Here is a 20,791-nt window from a genome sequence, read left to right as displayed (position 1 = left end):
AATTGCCATAAATATTCTTATTCTTCGCTCGGTGAGTCACGACGAAGTGAATCACAAGGCGAGTGACATTTCATTTCGATTGCATTATAAGAAAAAAGATAAATGTTACTAATTAACTTCGCGAAGTATGAGGTGACAGTGCCGATTTCTTGGTAATACCTCAGCCAAAAATGTTAACGCCAAAAGACATTGCGGTATAATGTGACTAATTATTATCGCCAATGTGATCAAAATGCTTTGCTGCAGATTGAGGCGAATGTGAGTGTGACAAAAAATAGATAAATGATTACTCACGTAAAGGATATTGCTATTTAAAAAAATGTAGCGATCCAGATCGAAGAACCACATTATTCAAATAATATCTCTGGGCCTATTACAATTTTGGAATCTCGATTCAATTAATTATTAATTAGCACATGAAAACGTAGTGGCCAGTGACCACCGTGCTCGTAGGTACCTATAAGAGTTTTGTCCTTCTGGATTTTTGATTTCAAGCCGATGGTGCACTTACATATCCACACACAAATAGACCTATTTTTTGGGCCCTTTGTATGAGTAGTTATAGTCGTCCTCCCCTAGCGTCACTTAAACCACCCCCCGCTTCAAACAAACGTGAGGACACTTGCAGGGGAAGCGGTTGTAATCTTGATCATGTACGAGGTATCGGTATTTGATTATTTAATATAAGTTCTTAACTCCTTCGCATTACTAGATCTCGTCCCACCAAACAAACAAACAAATAATTACTTAACAAGTTACGTGCATTATAAAAAATAAAATTTTATTCTTCCAAAAAATAAATAAAAGACGATTTTTTCCATCATAACAAAAAAAATAAATTCAGTATAGACACTGTAGACAGTAATTATGGTAAAAGGTAAAAATCATTACAGGTCACATTACGACAAAGGGGCATCAAAGTTGGCATTTGCCTTTAATAACACCAGATTCTCAAAGTTTTTGTCGCTCAACGCATGGCGCCGAGGTGAATTAATGTAGGACGCAAATGAAAATAACCTCTCAACTGCGGCACATTAATTTAATTTAATGCATTAAATTTTTTAAATAAATTAGTTATAGTTTTATAGTCTTTTATGCTGGTAATGTCCGTTCTGGGATTTTTTAGATAATGGAGAACTTCTAATTCAATATTTGTTACACGTTGCGCACTTGCCAACGCCGCAACTTCCTCATTATTATCAAAATTGAAAAATAGATCCTCAGGGTCGGGATCAGTAGCTACCGCTTGGTTAAGAATTTATGTAGCTTCTTCATCCGAATCTTGAAGATCTTGCGCAGCCTTTATAATCAACTGTGTAATGGCCTCCAAATCTTTCGTAGCTGTTGCTTTTATAGCATTATACCAACGCAACTTAAATTTTGGTATGGTAAAAGTTGGAACAATAGCATCTTCAGATTTACTATCTAAGGTTAATAGAGATGAAAATCGGCGAGATAGTGCATTAATGCATTCATTTAGAATGGGTTCCGTTAATTTTAGATTTTGTTTTTAGTTGCAAAAGTTTGATGTGTAAAGAACAGACAGACGGCAATAAGTACCCATAAAAGGTATTTTTTGACCTTGAAGAATATCCAACGTGACTGCTATTGGTTGCAAAATTTTACAATATTCTAACAGTTCTACGTACTGCAAAGTGCAAGCTCACAAAAATTGGAAATAAAAAATGATGTGGGAGTGGGAGGCATATAAGGAATTGAAGCCTTTTTAAAGAGGATTTCAAGCCTATTAAAAAGGAATTGAAGCTCTTTAAAGGGAATTGCATCCTTAAAATGGAGTTTTCAATGAAAAAGTAATTTCAATTCTTTTAAAAGGAATTTAAGCTCTTTGTCTGAAATCCAAAGCCCCAAGCTCACGCGAAAAGGCTTTAGACGTAAATTCCAAAGCCCTGTTTTTAGAAAAGGCTTGAAGCCTTGGAATTGCAAGCTCTTTTAGAGCTTGAGGGTTTTCCAAGCCTTTTGTACCAATTCCTTTGCACAGTTCTGATTTAGACTGTATGATCGAAATTTGTTTCAAAACAGGAGATTTACCAATCGACCCTCATCGTATGTCAGAATTTGGCTGCGACCTCACAATCCAGTCTTAGAAATAAAATCCAAAACATCAAAACTTAAGCCTCAATTCACATCAGAATCAAAAGTTTGATCGATTCAGATTTTGACGTCCACCTGTTTTCGTTGCTATTTTTAAAGTTTCCAGTTTTTGACTTTTTCAATTTTTTAGGCTGTGTCCGGTTTTCTCTTTACCATTAGCATTCGCTCCCTTCGATTTTTTATTGTGCTCTTCAGAATTACAAAATCGTGTTGCATTTGATATGTCTTTCTTATCACCCGTTTGTTCCACGTTAGGAAAATTCGTTTGAATTGTGAGAAAGAAATTGATTAGATAATTTTTCAATTTAAATCACCCGTTATTCCTGAATTCTTAATTCCCTATTTAGAATAAATCCGGGATAAATGTTAAGCACATAAAAGAACCCCAGAATACAGTTGGAACAGATACGCCACTGTCTATGCGTCAGCGGCCAAATATCAACATTGAATTTGAGGTTAAATTTTTTAATTTATTCCATTAGAATGTTATCCTCAATGATTAAAGAGCACCAAGTGCGCCAATCCGCCAAGAAAGAAAGCCAAGGTACTCCTTACCTACCTCATTTTATGATTAACCTAACGTTTCATTTCAAGAAAATAAACGCAAAGAAGCCGTACTAGCAGCAAGCAATTTGACACAGGCCCTTGTCGACCATTTAAACGTGGGGTACGTTTAGAACGCAATTTAAAGCTGAAGTTAATTGGAACTGTTGTAGCGTTGCTCAGGCGTACCTTAATCAGAAGAGACTAGATGCGGAGGCAAAGCAGCTACACTCGAGTGCCGCAAATTTCTCTAAGCAAACAGGGCAATGGCTAAATTTGGTCGAGACATTTAGCAGCGCTCTTAAGGAATTGGGTGACGTCGAAAATTGGGCAAAGACTATTGAAGGGGATGTTCGGACAATTACGATAGCGTTAGAAAATGTTTATAAGGATTCTCAGGAAACTCAAAGCCAATAATATTTGTTAATTGTTGCTAAATCTATTACTCATTTAAATGTTCTTTGTATTTATGCTATTAATTAGCCGTTTTTTTAAATTTGAAATTTTATTTCCTAACCACCCTTAAAAATTAATATACAGTACAATTGTATACAGCGTGTGCCTCGGTTGAATGTACCATAATATGCATCCTGCAAATGATTTCCTATTTGTCAGCTCAGAAATAAGTAGTTTTCTATTCATAATTATTACAGGTTTTACAGAAACGAAATTTGCTGTATTACTGTACATGTCTATATCATCAGGTAAACGCAATAACCTTAGACGTTGAGTGAATAGATCTACTAAGGAATAGATCAATGATCATATACTGGGTTCGCACCATAGGATTCAATAGTATTTTATTTCTGATTATTGGCTTCCTTAATTATTTTAGAGATAGTCTATTTAGGTTTTTTTGTAGTGAAAAAAACTATGAATCCATGCATACTCTTATAGCTTTTATTTTTTTGAACTTTGAAACCAAGAAATTGGATATCTAAAAACTGGCGCTTTTAAAGTCAGTGGTGCCATGGCAGTTTGAAATCAAGCAAAGCTCTTGTGGCGACCATTAACGCAATCGATAGATCCTAGAAAAACAATATAGGTGGTTGTCTAGGTGAAACAAATTTAATAATTAATAATTGGCATTCTGTATATATTTCAAAACGCTAATAGGTAGTTCCTTTTCCTGTATTTTATAATAAAACGCTACAATTTGGTACAGTATGTACGAATTCGTAATTTTTTTCTCTACAAAAAACCTAAATAAACTTTATTTCTAAAATAATTACGGAAGCCAATAATTGGAAATTAAAAAAATACTATTAAATTTCCTATGGTGCGTTCATAGTCATAATGAGCGAGATGACCAACAGTAGAATACCAATCATGCGCACTGGATTGATACTCCCGGAATTTCTCTAGCGTGTTCTTTCCCGAAAACCAGACCACCAACGGCTTAGAATCAAGACGAATCCACATATTTTGCACCTATGGGCCCCTCCGACCCCAACCAATTAAAAGCATTTTATACTCCATCCAAAATTTGTTTCTAGAAATTGCAATATTTTTTCGCTTTACAAAAGTATTAATACGGATTTCTTTCTCCCTACAGTTTCAACACTGAAATTCAATATACAAACATGTACCACTGAATTGTACTTACTGAATGTGGCAATATTTTTAGACATGGCTCCCAACTATTGGCGTGACTGCTTGTAAGGGGAAGATATATTAATTATTTTTTAAGTCAGTAGAAATTCACATTGCTTGAAATTGCTTCAAATTTTTTGCAGTGTTCTAATTTCCAAAAAAATTCTTTGCGCAGTCTATTTGAAACCAAGCAGTTGAGTGCAGTATTGTTCAAAACAAGAATTAATTGTAGCAATTAATCAAACTATTGAAATAACAGTTCAAATATAGTACCACTATAATGATGATTTTATGGATCAGGATTATGGGTGGAGAATATCATTAAAATTAGTTCCCAATATAATATTTTTACAATTTATTAACATCAAGAACCTAATGTGAAATAAACATACTAAATGCTAATCTAAAACACATTATGTTCGGTGTTTCTGTATCTTGCTTTCGACAAAACTTAGCGACGTCTTCAACCTAGAGAGAAGGACCTAAAATTTCATTCTTCACATTTTCTCAAGAGAGTTGTAAACGAATTTTCAATTCTCTTGATACATTCATTGTAACTGAGACACATTCTATTTTCATTTTTTCAGTATGAGCTGAATAGTTTCATAGGAGAAATTTCTTTATTTCTTACATAAACTTGAAATTCATCCATAAGGTCTTGTTCTTAACCCTTTTTAACAAAGGAAAACAATATTAGTGTGAAAATTGATCATTTATTACTCCTTACCTATTTACGAATGACAAGTCAAATTATTTAAATATTAAATGTCAAAATATACACACAAAAAGTAGCAAGTACAAGGATTAAATGGTAAAGCCCTAACTGTGATAAGGGCGAAACAATGAAGATGACGATTAAGCTAACATACAAAGTAGGATGGACGTGAAAATTAAAAAATATATCGATCAGTTTACATCCAACGAGACAAAGAAGCTTAAACTCCACACCAGACACAAGAGATGTAAACTCATCTTGAAATATTTAATAACTATAATATGTAAAGTAATTCTACATAATCCTCAATTACACGCAGCGGCCTTCTGGGCTTAATAACGACCTGTAAGTAGGATTATAATAAAAACCGATCATAAAACAAAATTTACCGCAAATCACGAGACCAAAAGTCTCACAAACTAGACGCTACTTTACTCAGCATTATTTTGAAATTTGTAACCGGAAGTAAGTACTATTTGTTAATGGTGCCGTAAAATGGAAAGCTTTCGCAACACCTCAATTATCCAATTACTGTGACGACGTCATTTCGACCATTCAGTCAAAGTCTAAAGGACCCAGTATTGGATCTGAGTGTTTCAGTGTTGAATAGCACCGCTGTGATTCGGAATTTGAGATGAAGACGTGGGGGCCTGATCCAATAATGAAATTGCAAAATGGGAAATGTTTGAGAGTAATGGACCTGAACATGAATTTAATGTACATGCCAGAACGATCCTCTAAATACAATCTCCCTGTAAGGCATCAAGAAGATCGCATTGAATACCAAAATCTCGAATATTACAGGTTCATCCTATCCAGGCCGCGCTTAATAGTAATGGTAATAGTGCAATCAGATAAATGAGGTGTGTCCTTATCACACTAATAAGAAGCGATTAAATTAACATGCAACCTAACGAACTATGTAAAAGATAATTACGAATACTTACGAGGCGAGTAGGAGCGAGATCGCGATCTTTCATAACGTCGGGACGATCGCCTGTAATACGGTGATGGCGAGCGCCGATATCTAGATCTATAATAATCACAAAAGCATATAAAAGATAAGAAAATTGTACCAACACCGATTGTTTATTTTAGATGTAAAGTTACTTACTCTCTATCTCTATCTCGCCGACGGTCCCAACGCTCACTGGATACACTGCAACAAAAAAAAATAGTCAAATTAATTTGTGCGAGATCGCCTTTTTGGTACCGTTGACTTATGAAGCACCTTTCTATTTGTCTCAATAATTGCTCTACCAAATACTTGTTAAGGTCCTTTAAGTGCTTGCAAAGTGCCTTTTTAAGTTTTGGAGGTGCGTCACTAAATTGTGGATCTCAAACAGTGGAGACCATTCCCCATATACAGTCTTTTGGTATATTTACAGCGATAGTTGTTAGTCATCTCCATGGTCCATCTTCAAGGCTCAGTGGTAGAGCGTTGGGTTATAAATCCGGAGGTCGGGTGTTCGAACCTGGGTTGGGGTGAATTTTTCATCTGTGGGCGAGATGGAAATTACCTTAGACCAGTTCCGAGCATTCTACCGGCTACTCCGAATTAGGTTTTCCTGCAATTTTCCTAATTCGTAAGGTAAATACCGGAGTAGTATAGACCATCAGAGGAGACCTGCAGAGGCACCTCTAAATAGCATTATGCGGGTCACTCTGTAATTGGGCGCATGCCTGTTGAGGGCCCAGAACAAGAGAGGGTAATAATAAATAAATAATAAATCAAATTATCAACATTTACTAGAAAATTACAGATTACTGAAGTCGTGTTTGGAACCTTTCAATAGACACTACAATATTTTTTATTTCATCAAGAAGTACAGAATCTGGAGTTGGAACTGGAATCGAAAAGAACAGGTACCGGAACCCAAGGCATTTACTAACCGTTACTATTAGTGCCAAAGAACTGGTATTTCTCGATTTTCTCTTTTTTTTTGTAGGTGGAGTTAAGACACGTTGCGTTTTGTGAGAGGAAAATGCATTTTATATTGTTGCTATTGGTTCAGAAGCTTTAGTGTTAAAAATTTTTCTTATACTTAACATTAGTGGTTAGCTGAACATATGGTGGTTATTATTAATAATAAAATATTATATGTAAGATGAATAGGGTTAAATGTCATCTTGCTCGTGACCATTTTACATAAATAGCAAAAAAGAGGGGTGCGCCGTTACATAGAATATTGATTTAAAACAATTATTTATCACTTGCTTGTACTTTGTACTCAAATTTATAAGACGAGCGCAAATTTCACTATTTATCACTTCGGCGTTGATATTGAAACTTCTAAATCACAATTAAATTTGCTTATATAGCAAACCGAAAAGTTTCTAGAGAATTCTAGAGTTAGCATATCATACTTCCTGGAAAGTACTCGTCATATCGCCAGTGACTAATTCTTTATTGACTTGATGGCGGAGAATAAAATCTTGCCTTGTGGATTAAGAGTTGTACACTTTGCAAAACATTTTCGAAAGCCAAACATCCAAATTTTCACTTTTATTCAGAGCTGCCTCAAAATTTTTTGCCAACTTAACCTTAATGCTAAACAAGTATCAAATATTCTACAATGACTAACACCGCAAATGAATCAACAACAATACGACGTTTGATGAGTGTACGAGAAAAGCAATAGTTGAAAATACAGCTGAAGAAAAACAAGTATTTTTTTAACCGAAATAGCAAATGGTTCGGTTATAAGGTAGAGCATGCTATCGATGTTTACTTCCTTGGTAGATGATTAATGGGGAGGAGGCTCTTTACACATACACATTTAAAGACCGCCTTAAAGTTCTGACAACACCAATGGATATATATTTCTTCCAGACGTCCCATTCGCCGTTTGTGAGTACCCTCTTCCGACAATCTGTTCTGGAATCTTATCAAGAACCTTGCATAGCGCTTTCTAGAACCTAGTCTTTTAACTCTTACGATGGGTTTGGATGGAGCTACAAGCTTCAGGAATTATCTTAGAATGTTCTGAGGAGAGCGTAAAAGGTTTCTGTGCTGGTTAAAATGTGCTGGACTATTCTGGAAGGCATCGATATGCTACAAAAATTGCCCACATTTTATAAATAGGAGGTTTTAGAAGCCCTAAATCCTGAAAGTGCCTTGACCAAGAAAGCTATGGCAGATTGAGAAGAGCTTTAAAAACGAACAATCTTTGAAGTTTACTTGTTTCCTATAACCTTGGAGTCATTCTGATACTCTCAAAAAGCTGTCTATGCCCTTTTGTGTGAAAGGTGAGCACAAGACACTCTGGCAGTGCCTATAACGCTCAAGTATTTTGAAAAACTGCTATCAGATGCTTCTGGAACTATCTAGCATCCTATGTTTTTGAAAGACATTTTTCACAACAGACTAAAGTTTTTTTACGCCCGTTTAAAAGCTTCCTAGGTTTTCGTTTTGGAAGAGATAGATAAAAATTGCCTTTTTTTTGCATGGCCACCCCGTTATTATGTAAATTACATATGACTTATTTAAGATTAGAATATAAAAACCAGAAAAACAAAGATACTTTGAAAAATATCAGAGAAAGGTATAGGACATTATCAAAAGTTGAAGGTTTTTGGAGGAGCTAAGTAAATGACAGAAAAATATACAGGGTGTTACGTTTAAAAAAAGTGAAATTTTTTAATATGAAGTTTTGTAACTTTGGATCTAGAAAAAACACCCTGTAAGCTATTTTTTTAACGTTTTATAGTAGATGTAGATGTATTTATTTGACATTTACTTAACCCAGGATAAGATATAAACCTGGAATCAAAATTTAAGTAATAATTTTGACAATATACTGACGCTTGCAAATGCCCATTATTTTTTACAAATCGAATGATCTTTAAAGCTACTAGTTCTTTGGATATTAACCATATAATATAAAAGACGTACAATTACACATAGAATTAAAAAATGCATTCAAATACAGGAGGTTCTATTTAAAAAAATGTACCATTTTGGCGCCCTACCCTGTTTAATTCAAAATATATTTAAATGTGGACAATATTCAACCATATCATAATACAAAAGCACTCTATCGAAAAATCTTATCTTCAAGGCATTAAGTTACTCCATGCAATTGTTGACTCACCCTGTACAAATGATCAAGAGGTGCATTATGCACATCACTAAATAAACAAAAAAAACTTAAACTGTGTGATGGAACGAAATGAACCTACCATGACCTTTTCCAAGTTTGAAATCCACAATCTGTGCCTTGCAGCAAAATGTTAAAATTTGGCTGAAAAATTAAAATACATACTATGTGGGTTTTCCCATGTATATTCCAGGCGTTGGTGTGTGGGCTCTTTCTGTGATGGAGAAATCTACTCGAATACTCTTCCCATTGATCTTGATACCATTACATTGATCTTTGGCCACCTTTGCATCTTCACTACTTTCAAAGTATACAAAGGAAAATCCACGCGATCGACCAGTCTGGATAGATTAACAAAAAATCAGCGATTGTAAAAAACCATTTTAATGCTAGGTTTCACAAACGATGCTTAAGGTTAATCACTGATTAAAAATATTAGAATGGGAAACATCTGAACGTATAATCAAAGGTGGCTAGCATTTTATTGTTTTTAATCATTGATTAACCTTAATCATTGTTTGTGAAACCGGACATAAGTGTTTTAGAGTAACGGGCCTGCACATACAAATCAGTGCTATGTCAGGACGAAATCTCTAACTATGCTCTTCCTGTATGCATCAAGACCTTCAGTATTAAGTAAACCAAACATCTCAAATGTACAGGGTTTATCGGTAAACAAGATAAGCACTTATCAATTATTACGTCAATTACCTTTGCATCAATAACAACTTGGACCCGTTCGACTGGTCCATATTTGGAGAATATGTGATAGAGCTCCTCTTCGGACGTGTAAACGCTCAGACCGAAAACGCCGAGACAGCGGGACGGTTTCGGATTATCGCGCGTTCCAAGGTGGCGCCTGCGACTGGACATAGGGCTGTGTGAGTGCGAACGACGACCATAACCTCTCCCATGCGAGTGGGAGCGAGATCTACTGTGAGAATATTTAGACGACTTGTAACGTCTGTCTGAACGTGATCGACTACGAGACCTGTAAGATCAGATGTGCAATCTAATGTTACAGTCTACAGTTCTCGGGTTTGTATTGTCGACAATTCGCAACTCGCATACATTTGCGCGCTGCCATCTTTAGCAAAACTACACGCGATTTGAATGCCTCGAAAAAACAATGTCGAAAAGATCGGTTCAACAACTAAAGACGACAGTGTGACTACAAAAATAATCTAAGACTACATACCTATATCGACGGCTATCCCTATCCCGATCATCGCGGCGGCGATCTCTGTCACGGTCATCTCTGTAAACTTTGCGAGATCGGCTTGGACTCCTATAATCACAGAAAAAAATTAAACTCGGTCGCACCACGAATGGTAATGTTATAGAAAATCGCAGCAGCACGCCTGTGATAAGCGGATGCATTCGATCCTATCACAATATTCCTGTTTTAATCGAAAAACTACATTGAAAACAGTAATTTTCCAATAACCAACAGGTTTCGGGCACATTGCAACTAACCGTGAATAGCTTTTTCCTTTGTGGTTACGAGGCGAATCCTCGCGTCTTACGTGTGGGGAATGGTCGCGGTCGTTCATATTCTTATGACTACCGGGCGAGTGGCTAATCTGAAACGTAAATTGTAACTTGTTAAATCGATAATTGGATAACAACGCGTCCTCCGATTATTATCAACGGAAAACGTGGTGGTCATTTAACCGGCAAAACTAAAATTTTATACACGTTCGTATTTAGAATTAATCGTAAATTGGATACTTACTCCTCTATCGCTCATGACACGATTGCGAAGCAATTATAATTTGTTACGAAAGGCCAGTGGTGAAAATGCGTAATTTACGTTTTGGTAGAGACGCCAACAAACGTACATTCGCACGAAGTTTACGAAATGGCACGTTCTACTACGTCTCGTTTCACTTAATGCGCGGATTAATGTCTTATATTCTTTCTCGTAAGTTTGGTGTCCCATATGTATGTCCACGATTACAAAACAAAAACAAAGATAACACTACACTTATATTTGACAGAAACAATCTAAATAGACAGATTTATATAACGTCTCATGTGCATGAATGTGGACATTAGGACATACCTTTTCTGACTTTGAAAAAATATTTCCAAAAACGTCTACCTGAAGATGATAAGACTCCGAAATCAGGGTGCAAAAAAAATCTCAGCGAAATTGTGGATAGACTTTTCAGCATGAAAATAACGAACTTACTTATTCGTATATTAAAAAATCGAACTGCAGCCCTTGGCTGGTCGACAAACATACTCAGAATGTTATATATTTATATCCAAGTACCTTCTGCAGGGGCACCTCTCCTAAAAAGCATATGCCCGGTCATTCTGTAATTGGGCGAAGGCCTGCTGAGGACCCATAACAAGAAAGACATTAAATAAATATTCTAATTGCACCTACCAGTGCGCTACGGAGCCAATTGGAAAACTGTAGGAGGACGGACAGACAGACGGCGGTCACAAATCCGTCGGAAAATGCGCTAAAAATTAAGATATTGTGGAAACCAAGATAATGAAGGAAAAGTTCATAATCGAGGTAACAAAATGGCATGTAGTTAGGCAACACATTTAACAAATACTATTTCCGTAAAGGGCCCTTGTATTTATTTCCAAAAAAAAGTAGTAAGCTATAAGAGACAAATGAACGAAAGTAATCAAAATTTTGACGTAACTGTAGGATAAGTATTTTGGAAAACGCGGGAAAATCGTAACCTAAAATTACGCTTTAATCGTCAGTGTATATTTTTAATTTCTGCCATTATTCCAATTTTGTGGGTCAATTTACGGTAAGTGCCAAGAGTAATAATTTGAACAAATTTAGAACTTTTGTGTTTGGAACTGACGTTTACTCCTTCCATGCGGCCTCGATGACAAGTGATTTTGTAGATTTTTAAGATGGCGGGCGCAATGCTTTTCGAGCGGTCGCAAGTTGTTAATAATCGAGATAAAGAGCTACAATCGTTGATATGTAGCGAAGATGAACCCGAAAATGAAGAAGAAAAGATTAAGAATCAAGAGCAAGATATTCTCAATAAAGGGGAACAGTTCAAAAAGGAAGGAAAGGCGCAAGAACTGGCGGAGTTGATAAAAGGTACCAGACCTTTTCTAAGTTTAATAAGTAAAGCGAAAGCTGCTAAACTGGTTAGGTCGCTAGTCGACTTCTTCTTGGATTTAGAAGCCGGAATCGGTATCGAAGTGCAACTGTGTAAGGAGTGCATAGAATGGGCAAAAGAAGAACGACGAACCTTCCTACGACAGTCCCTGGAGGCTCGTCTTGTCGCTTTATACTTTGATACCGGAATGTACCCCGAAGCCTTACAATTAGGGTCCACGCTACTTAAGGAACTGAAGAAATTAGACGACAAAAACTTATTGGTAGAAGTCCAACTGTTGGAGAGTAAGACGTATCACGCACTCAGCAATTTACCAAAAGCTCGTGCCGCTTTGACATCAGCTCGAACTACCGCAAATGCCATATACTGTCCACCAAAAATGCAAGCTGCCTTAGATTTACAATCGGGAATACTACACGCCGCTGACGAGAAGGATTTTAAAACTGCCTACTCATACTTCTACGAGGCGTTTGAGGGTTTCGACAGTGTGGAATCGGCAAAGGCGCTAACAGCACTTAAATACATGTTGTTATCGAAAATCATGCTTAATAATCCCGAAGACGTTCAACTGATTGTCAGTGGTAAACTCGCAATTAAGTACGCTGGACGAGATATAGACGCAATGAAAAGTGTAGCACAAGCTTCCCACAAACGATCCCTGGCCGACTTTCAGCAGGCAGTCAAACAGTACAAGCACGAACTCGAGGACGATGTGATCGTACGTGCACATTTGGGAACATTGTACGATAATATGCTGGAACAAAATTTGTGTCGTATCATCGAGCCGTATTCACGAGTGCAAGTTGAGTATATTGCAAGGACTATTAAACTTCCGATGCCACAGGTAGAAAAGAAACTCTCACAAATGATTTTGGATGCCAAATTTCACGGTATTTTAGATCAAGGCGAAGGTAAGTCTCCGCCGCACAATCGTCACATTCTACTAATCGTCTGTTTCAGGTGTTCTAATCGTTTTCGAAGACACCCCTGTAGATAAAACGTACGAAATGGCATTAGAAACTATACAAAGCATGAGTAAAGTAGTAGATACGCTTTATCAAAAGGCTAAAAAACTATCATAGATTTTATTTAATTAATTTAACTGTAATTTACTTACTTTCAATTAAAAAAGTCATTTTTTGGTAGAAATATTTGTTAAAATTTTTTGAATAATATAAAAAAAAACGCTGTATATAATTAAAAAAAAAACTACTTTCAGTAAGACTTTTGGAATGGGTCGATAAACTAACAACGGTTTGTTTAATAACTTTTAACTACATTTTATTTTGAACAGTAATAGTTGAATTGTGGTTTTCTTTAAAGAGAAAAAAATAATTAACAAAAAATCATCTCTAATGAAATAGTCCTCTAATTTTATTGTATTTTCTTACACATATTTAAGGCTGAAAATAAACAAAAAAATACAGAAGAAAGGTGTTCTATTTTATCGTTTTTCAGGTGGGGCTTTGTTTCCTGTTCTTCCATTCTTTTTTTTTTTGCTTCTTGTCTGAAACAATTCAAAGTTATAGTAATGTACATTGCAATACTTTTTTGTCAGAGTATTTTGCCCATGGAGCAAATGCAAGTCATAAATTGGTTCTTAAAGCCAAATCACTTTCGGTGGTAAATATTGAAAGTTGGCAGAAGTAAACGGCAGACATGGTGCGTTTGTGTTTAGGGTCATAAAAATAGTTTATCGATGACTAAAGTATTAAGTTTAATTCTGAAAATATAGCAAAATTTTAATACGTTATAAAACCTCTCCATTCTAGAAAACTATTAAAATTATATCTTTTGACCTTTGTGTAACATTGACTATTTTAACAACCCTTGTCAGTAAAATAGACGCTTTAAATGCAGTTCATAACATGACTGCAGTCATGGCCCACATTTATAGTACCCTTCTACTACCTTATTCAGGATTGAATGACCCCTGGCGCCAAATAAATTTAGCACTCCCACTTGTCCCAAATTTGAAATTAATTTGCTTATAAATTAGGACCGATTTGCACCTACAAAATTAGAATCTCGATTTCCCTAGTTTATTCGGAAGCCCATTTCAAATTAAGTTTTTGGCAAGTGTTAAAACATTTGTGTTTTGTGATTGGTTAAAGAACTGCCAATGGCAGACTGCTTTAATATGACCTACTATTACAAAAAGTCAAAACATTTCCGGGGGAGAACCCCCTGCTTATCAAGAATGATTCCCCACCCAACATAATCCTATATTCGTTCCAGACTCAAATACGAGTATTAAAAGGGGTGACTGCAGATAAATGACAAACAAAAGTAAAAAGAGCATGTGAAGTAACAACTGCGTGTGGATTATTGAGATATTTATGAGAAAAAGTATTATAAAAAAATGATGCCCGGGCCTGGATTTGAACCATGGACCCTTAGTGCCTTAACCGAGCTTCTACGCCACTGCACCACACAGACCGCGGACTACCTAATTAGAATCATTCTCAGAATCATTAATTTAATAAAGGGCGCGCACTTCGTTTTTTCCGAGTATAACAATGGAATTTGTAATGAAACGAAAATGAATAGCGTGTTATATACGATACTTTTAAAGCAACCATTCTTACATAGGAAAGATATCAGTTCCAGGGGACGATTTATTGGGGCTTAACTGCACCTGCACAAACGAGACGAACTGGGGTGTAGCGGTAATTTCTTTTGTGAGAACCAGTTGCGTAATCTTATATTTGAATGTCACTTAATTAATTTATATACAGGGTGTCCCATTTATCTTGAGACAGTCGACTATTGCTGAAACTCGCGGGGATATATAAAATATTCTTCATATGGAGGCCCATTTAATGATTCTATGCACGTTTTCACGTCACTGTCCAGTCCCTTACGGTTCAATTGAAATAATTTCGGAAAACGGAATTTGCTAGTGACGTTTTTATTTTTGTGTGACTTTACTTGAAGAGATTTTTGAAAATTGGCATCTGCTCATTGCAACTTCGTTACTTATTGGTTTTAAATCCGACGTTTCAGTGTTTGCAGCCATCATCAACTTTTTTTATATACACCCGCATTTTTATTTTATATTTTGTAAGAACTTATCTTTTTGAAAAAATACATGCGTAACACTTGCTTAGTTACTTAATGCTAGAAATAAAGCAAAATTTAGACAAAAATAGGGTGGCTATGAGATACATAATCATGTGTTTGAGAAGAGAATAAAATTGTGAGTAATGCAGAACGGAGGTTACAGCGAGTACTCTCCAGGATTAGGAAGGTGCGGAAAAAATTTAATGCCAAATTTCAATGTCACCCTTTGCAAATAGTCCAGGCTAAATAGATATAAATAATTTATTTTCAAAAAAAATTAGTGGTGTTTTGCAAACTGTGGCCAAACTATTAATTTTAGACGAAAATGTTAAATGTAAAAGTTATAGAGATAAAAAAATGAGCAACTTTTGTTTACTGCACTATTTTCATATAACCTCCAATTTTCCTAGAAAAACCGGAAAAACTGTTTTTTTTTCGTTTTTTATTCTTATTTTTGCGAAAAAATGTCGTAGGGGTTTGAAATTTGGAGGAACCATAGCTTGTTTTATGATAAAAAAGAAGATAATTTTTTGGGCCTGTAAAGTTAAACCGTTTCCAAGATCTCACGATTTCTGAAAAAAAAACCTCTTTTTCAAGGAGATGAAAAATCTATTTTTTTCATCGTACAGAGATGCGCGGGGTAGCAAAATTTTCGTAACGACTTACATTTTAATAATCAAAAATAAAAAATATTATTCCAATAAAAAAATTTTAAGAAAAGCGTCAAAAACGGGGGGAACAGTTTAAAAATATACCGTTTTTGACAATAGGTAAATAGCTTTTTTTGCAAATAAATTAACGTGTTGGATCCGCGCTAATAAAAAGTTTTTGAAATCTGTCTTCTCTCTCGTCTTTAATGTACCTAAAATATTTTCTTTTGTTTCCTAGTGCCCAACTGCCTTAATTAAACAACTTTATTATTTATTTTTTCTGCATTTTTACCGCAATAAAAGCAGTTTGAAGTAAAATCGAATTCTTTTGCTTCCTGAACAATTTGTTTTTGTTCACTAACTCTTCTTCCTGCCTGCCTGTTTTACAGCTGATGGGATTAAGCTGAGCCTTAATCATGTCAAAAACCGTGTTTATCTTAAAACTGTTTTTCCAGATTTTGGCGATTTTCTCGAATTTTTGCTATAGGCATACTATTTTTTTATTTTTGTTTATTAAAATATAAGCCCTCCCGAAAATGTTGCTACCTCGCGCACCTCTGTACGATGAAAAAAAATAGATTTTTCATCCCCTTGAAGAAGAGGTGTTTTTTTCAGAAATCGTGAGATCTTGGAAACAGTTCAACTTTATGGGCTTAAAAATTATCTTCTTTTTTATCATAAACAAGCTATGTGTCCTCCAAATTTCAAACCCCTACGACTTTTTTCCGCAAAAATAAGAATAAGCAACAAAAAAAGTTTTTCCGGTTTTTCTAGGTAAATTGGAGGTTATGTGAAAATAGTGCAGATCCAAAAGTTGCTCATTTTTTTAATCTCTATAACTTTTATATTGAACATTTTCGCCTAAGGTTAATAGTTTTGCCTCAAATTGCAAAACACCACTTTCCACCTCTTTTAACCCCCGGGATTTCACCCGCGGAAAAATTCAGCTGTTTTAATTATTTTTTTCCCAATTTCTATTCATTTCACCTGCCTGAAAAACCCGGTTTCGCCCAGTAACTAATTTTTTTGTAAAAAAATGTTATATAGTCTGGACTAAAAGTCAAAGTTGTTTCTTGAATTTTGTTTATGGTACATAATGAAACCTAATATGTAAAGGACCTTGACGTTTCCATCTAAACGAGCTTAACAAGAATATATTTGATAAAACTACGACCAAAGTTGATGAAAAAATAATGTTTATTAAACTGTCAAAGCAAGTGGCATTTAACCAGCGCAATTTTTTGAAAAAAAAATTTCTATGGGGATGTCGATTTTTATTTTAAGTGGGCAGGGTTTCAGCAAAGGGCTGCTCTACTAACCCAACTCACTATACTTTTACAAACATCCATGCCCAAACCCGGATTCGAACCAGGACTCCTTAGCTTCCACGCCACTGCTCTACACAGACCTGCTATCACTGTCCTTAATTATATAAAGTGTTTTGATTATCACCACTACTCGCCATTTTGACATTCAGCTGTTAATCTGAATTTGTTTTTGGTGTATATAAAACTAATTATTGTAAATGCAAGGCCGTCGCCATACACAGTAATATAAAAATTTTAGAAAGAAGACAAAAATCATACTAACTCTTTTTTAGATTTGTCACTCTACCCTGGAAATATTTAAACATGCCGGGCATCCTTTTGCTTACACTATGAACGTGTAGCACGTAATTAACGTCGATGGGACACCACGGTCGATTTCTAGCAGTTTTCACGCTACAGTTTCCTGCGCTGTATTCTTTGTGTAAATCCAACTTAACATTACCATCCCTACAATACAATACAATTACTGATGTGAACAATAAATCGACTCGTACAGTTCCGAAGTTTCCTTGAGTATCTCGCCGAAGGCGCCAGTTCGCCCACTATGCCGTAATACGTAATTGCCCTGCTCTAACGTTGTCAACTGGGAGAAAATGGTGAAAAGCGCGCCAAGCCGCTCGTGCGGTTTGTACTGGTAATGCTGCATCGCCTCCATATTTATTTTTTGCATAGGAACGCCCTCTATGTGTACAACTTCAGAATTATCTGCCTTTATGCGAACTGAAATACAATCCATTGGCGTGATTTTGCAAAACTACAGTGCTTACCTCTGTATAACTGAGAGAACGGTCTGAAAAATAGATCCGCCCACTGTCTCACAAGCTCGTGTTTGGTGCATATTGATGCACCATGCTCGATCTGATACTCCAATTTCGGGGTGAGAATTATAGGTCGCTTATTGCCGTCAGGTAAATGCTAGAAAGTGCAAAAAAGGGACGGTGCGAATTGAAGAAGTTTTTGGGCTCACCTCGTACGTGTCAATTTTTTGACGCAAAAGAAATTTGATATTCTTTTCCTCGGTTCTGGTTTTTAACAAAACATTTCCCTCACTATTTCTGTGTATATTCCAGATGCTGTAATTGCACGCACAGGGGCCATAGACATTCTTTGTGTCACTTGGAGACATATTGGAGTGGTAGAAGTTTGGTATTTTCTCCTCCAAATTATTTACACTACAACATTTTGAGATAAACGAAGCAAGCGACATGCTTTATAGTACAGTGACTTTATAGACAGTGGCGACAACAGGGTATCTCGTTTTGATTGGTCGTTGGTTCCGGTCACCATATTGGAGCTAAATTCCAAACTGGTCAATAGAAATCCTCCAAAACGACGCGGTACACTCTGTGCTATAATTATTAATTATACTGTTTTGACAGTGTCCCCTGTGATTGTCACGGTTTCACGTTACTAGTTTACACTTTGCTTCTTGTATTTGCTTTATTTTACGGCTTCCGTCTCCAGTTTTATATAAACTCGATTTTTAGAGACGCATATACCTTGGATTTACGATTATAAGGTATGTAATTCGCTTAAAGTGTTTTTGGATGTAAAACTGTGCCTAACCTTACGACTGGTAATTGATGTAAACATTTTTTCAGAAGCCCTAAATTCCTAATGAGTTTAGATAGAAAACTGGTTAGAGAAGCAGCTTATCCGAAATTAGCAGCAAATTAAATTATGGTTATGGATAACGCAATTGTGATCATAAATACGCTTGAATATGATTGCTGAAGCAAAAGTAATATTGATCTCTTGTACTCCCTGGACTAAATAAACGTGTTTAATCTTCTGTTTAAGGGACTAAAGTAATAATTATCCCGAAAAGGAGAAACACGCGACAAGGGACAAGAAGTGACAGAAGACACTGAAATGTCAAACACAAATGATTAACAGTTACCTTTATATGTACATTTTGGATATTGCACCATATTTATTATACTTATTATACCGTTTTCCATATACCTTTTTGAATTTGGGAGGCTGGTTTTCCCATAGGTTGTTCTGCAAAGCTTTAAACGATCATTTCTGTCCTACAATCAATTTTTTAGCTCCAATATGGCGGATTATGATAAGTTGTCGCCAATGTCCTTATAAAGTGACTGTACGTTATAGTACGTACACTTCCGCAGTTTCAACACAAAAATTCGTTCTTAGTAACCGTTTGTGGCACTGCTCTACGAAATCGGGTTTGGTGGGACATTGCAAAGGTAAAGGTTTGTCGATGTAAACAACATTTTTGGAGGTGCGACCGTTGTTGGTTTCTTTTACAACAAACGGTATACTCCAAACTTTGTTATGGTCCGAATCGTCCATGAGCCGCTTAATGCCACTCATGGAGATCACAACATCAACATCGTGTGTTTTCAAAATGCCAATAACGTTAGCGTCTTGACTCACTAAAACATGCAAATGATGACGCAATGAGTTGAGGATTTAATATTATTACCTGGCAGTTTGGAGTTGTACGTGTACTTTGCTTCAAATGTAGGCAAATGGGTAATTTTGAGAACACATTTAGAAACAAGAGTAGGACATGCAAAAGTAGTTGGCGCTCCCTACAATTAAACATTAAGTTAGTTTAGATACACAAACTCCAAATCAACTGCTATAAAGGTACTTACAAAACTGAGCACATTTTTTTCAATGACCACCTTAGTTATTAAATGATCAGCATCATCTTGAACCAATCGCACATCTTTATGTAACTTATAAAATCGAGAATACGTAAGGGCTTTTCGCAACTTCAATTTCCATAGGCTATGGGCGTAATTATAAAAGACTATTTTAATATCCTCCAATCGCCACTCCGAATTTTGCCAATCCTTCCTAACGTAATCTAAAAATTTAGCATGCTCCTCCTGTATTTTCGACTGGAGAGTCTGAAACGACAGTTACAATTTTCAGTAAGATCTAGGCAACACACCTTATAGATTTCTACGTCCTCCTGTTGCGCTTTGTTTAGGGTATTGAGCGGTACACCTGACTGGTACAATTTCAACGCGTTTAAGCATCTCGCGTGCTCAAGAGCAGTTAGCGAAGTTGGGATATCTCTTGGGTAAAATAAGACACCAGGAAAGAACTTCTTCGACTCTCTCACTTTGTTTATTAAGCTGGTTCTTTGTGGCACTGAACTTACGTTCGAGAGCGGTACATGGGCGGTCGGAATGAAGTCGGTTTGAGCTGAGACTTCCTTGACCATGTTCTGGCATGACAGCTCCTTCCTTGAAACTTATTAGTATAACGCATTAGTATTGTTGATAATAAACTTACCACGGTAGAAAATCATTATCGTGTATCATTTTAAATTGAAAATAAGTTGTCGTTCAAAAATTGAATTTAAGGTTATGTTATATACACAAGTGATTTGTGGTTAGGTTATATACTGGCATGCATATACAAGGTGCGACAAAAAAATCATATCATATTACCTTCTTCAGTTCTTCGCGATGGTCAGTTTGTTGACTTGATTTATAGGGTTCTCGTTATAAAAAGCGTTGCACGTCATTGATTTGATGACGTCAACAATACACAATAATAACAAAACAGAAGAGAGGATGTCAGTATTTCTCCCCACTCA

General features: G+C 35.9%; 4 protein-coding genes across 12 annotated transcripts; 2 read left to right on the top strand and 2 right to left on the bottom strand.

Annotated features, from left to right (window-relative positions):
- The first annotated feature begins 2,514 nt into the window (after window positions 1-2,514).
- LOC116177521 (biogenesis of lysosome-related organelles complex 1 subunit 1) lies at window positions 2,515-4,161 on the top strand. 2 transcript variants are annotated; one of them, XM_031496522.1, is made up of 4 exons: window positions 2,515-2,656; window positions 2,707-2,779; window positions 2,829-3,072; window positions 3,261-4,161. In XM_031496522.1, the coding sequence occupies exons 1-3, from the start codon at window positions 2,596-2,598 to the stop codon at window positions 3,070-3,072; spliced, it is 378 nt and encodes a 125-aa protein (XP_031352382.1). In that variant the 5' UTR covers window positions 2,515-2,595; the 3' UTR covers window positions 3,261-4,161. The 2 variants fall into 2 exon arrangements, with proteins under 2 accessions (XP_031352382.1, XP_031352381.1); XM_031496521.1 differs by lacking the exon at window positions 3,261-4,161 and having other exon boundaries at window positions 2,829-3,158.
- A 418-nt stretch (window positions 4,162-4,579) lies between these two features.
- Window positions 4,580-10,901, bottom strand: LOC116177520 (transformer-2 protein homolog beta-like). 7 transcript variants are annotated; one of them, XM_031496516.1, is made up of 8 exons: window positions 10,799-10,901; window positions 10,540-10,646; window positions 10,262-10,351; window positions 9,775-10,054; window positions 9,229-9,404; window positions 6,078-6,122; window positions 5,911-5,996; window positions 4,580-4,716 (listed from the first exon to the last, which is right to left on the bottom strand). In XM_031496516.1, exons 1-8 carry the CDS (start codon window positions 10,811-10,813, stop codon window positions 4,712-4,714), a joined length of 804 nt encoding a protein of 267 aa, XP_031352376.1. In that variant the 5' UTR covers window positions 10,814-10,901; the 3' UTR covers window positions 4,580-4,711. The 7 variants fall into 7 exon arrangements, with proteins under 7 accessions (XP_031352376.1, XP_031352377.1, XP_031352373.1 ...); XM_031496517.1 differs by having other exon boundaries at window positions 4,587-4,918; window positions 10,540-10,745; XM_031496513.1 differs by having other exon boundaries at window positions 4,589-4,918.
- Window positions 10,902-11,704: 803 nt separating this feature from the next.
- Window positions 11,705-13,319, top strand: LOC116175778 (26S proteasome non-ATPase regulatory subunit 11). The gene is made up of 3 exons (XM_031494071.1): window positions 11,705-11,843; window positions 11,944-13,081; window positions 13,131-13,319. The coding sequence occupies exons 2-3, from the start codon at window positions 11,953-11,955 to the stop codon at window positions 13,250-13,252; spliced, it is 1,251 nt and encodes a 416-aa protein (XP_031349931.1). The 5' UTR covers window positions 11,705-11,843; window positions 11,944-11,952; the 3' UTR covers window positions 13,253-13,319.
- A 115-nt stretch (window positions 13,320-13,434) lies between these two features.
- Window positions 13,435-20,781, bottom strand: LOC116175777. 2 transcript variants are annotated; one of them, XM_031494070.1, is made up of 10 exons: window positions 20,643-20,781; window positions 20,138-20,442; window positions 19,836-20,093; window positions 19,661-19,769; window positions 19,334-19,610; window positions 18,179-18,383; window positions 17,979-18,126; window positions 17,706-17,931; window positions 17,474-17,658; window positions 13,435-13,677 (listed from the first exon to the last, which is right to left on the bottom strand). In XM_031494070.1, the coding sequence occupies exons 2-10, from the start codon at window positions 20,411-20,413 to the stop codon at window positions 13,625-13,627; spliced, it is 1,737 nt and encodes a 578-aa protein (XP_031349930.1). In that variant the 5' UTR covers window positions 20,414-20,442; window positions 20,643-20,781; the 3' UTR covers window positions 13,435-13,624. The 2 variants fall into 2 exon arrangements, with proteins under 2 accessions (XP_031349930.1, XP_031349929.1); XM_031494069.1 differs by lacking the exon at window positions 20,643-20,781 and adding an exon at window positions 20,485-20,625 and having other exon boundaries at window positions 20,138-20,435.
- Between the last annotated feature and the right edge of the window lie 10 nt (window positions 20,782-20,791).

The sequence above is a fragment of the Photinus pyralis genome, unplaced genomic scaffold (assembly GCF_008802855.1).
Source record: "Photinus pyralis isolate 1611_PpyrPB1 unplaced genomic scaffold, Ppyr1.3 Ppyr1.4_LG7, whole genome shotgun sequence".
Lineage (NCBI taxonomy): Eukaryota > Metazoa > Arthropoda > Insecta > Coleoptera > Lampyridae > Photinus > Photinus pyralis.
Note: the sequence above shows the minus strand (reverse complement) of the source record. Positions and strands in the feature narration are given on the sequence as shown.

Coding starts and splice junctions, on each gene's coding strand:
- LOC116177521 (XM_031496522.1), top strand. CDS start 2,596: ATGTTATCCTCAATGATTAAAGAGCACCAAGTGCGCCAATCCGCCAAG. Junction 2,657..2,706: donor CGCCAAGAAAGAAAGCCAAG/GTACTCCTTACC, acceptor TTTCATTTCAAG/AAAATAAACGCAAAGAAGCC. Junction 2,780..2,828: donor GTCGACCATTTAAACGTGGG/GTACGTTTAGAA, acceptor GAACTGTTGTAG/CGTTGCTCAGGCGTACCTTA.
- LOC116177520 (XM_031496513.1), bottom strand. Junction 10,055..10,261: donor AGGGATAGCCGTCGATATAG/GTATGTAGTCTT, acceptor CTGATCTTACAG/GTCTCGTAGTCGATCACGTT. Junction 5,997..6,077: donor CGGCGAGATAGAGATAGAGA/GTAAGTAACTTT, acceptor TGATTATTATAG/ATCTAGATATCGGCGCTCGC.
- LOC116175778 (XM_031494071.1), top strand. CDS start 11,953: ATGGCGGGCGCAATGCTTTTCGAGCGGTCGCAAGTTGTTAATAATCGA. Junction 13,082..13,130: donor TATTTTAGATCAAGGCGAAG/GTAAGTCTCCGC, acceptor CGTCTGTTTCAG/GTGTTCTAATCGTTTTCGAA.
- LOC116175777 (XM_031494069.1), bottom strand. CDS start 20,513: ATGATACACGATAATGATTTTCTACCGTG. Junction 19,770..19,835: donor AAAAAAATGTGCTCAGTTTT/GTAAGTACCTTT, acceptor GTTTAATTGTAG/GGAGCGCCAACTACTTTTGC. Junction 18,127..18,178: donor AAAAAATTGACACGTACGAG/GTGAGCCCAAAA, acceptor TGCACTTTCTAG/CATTTACCTGACGGCAATAA.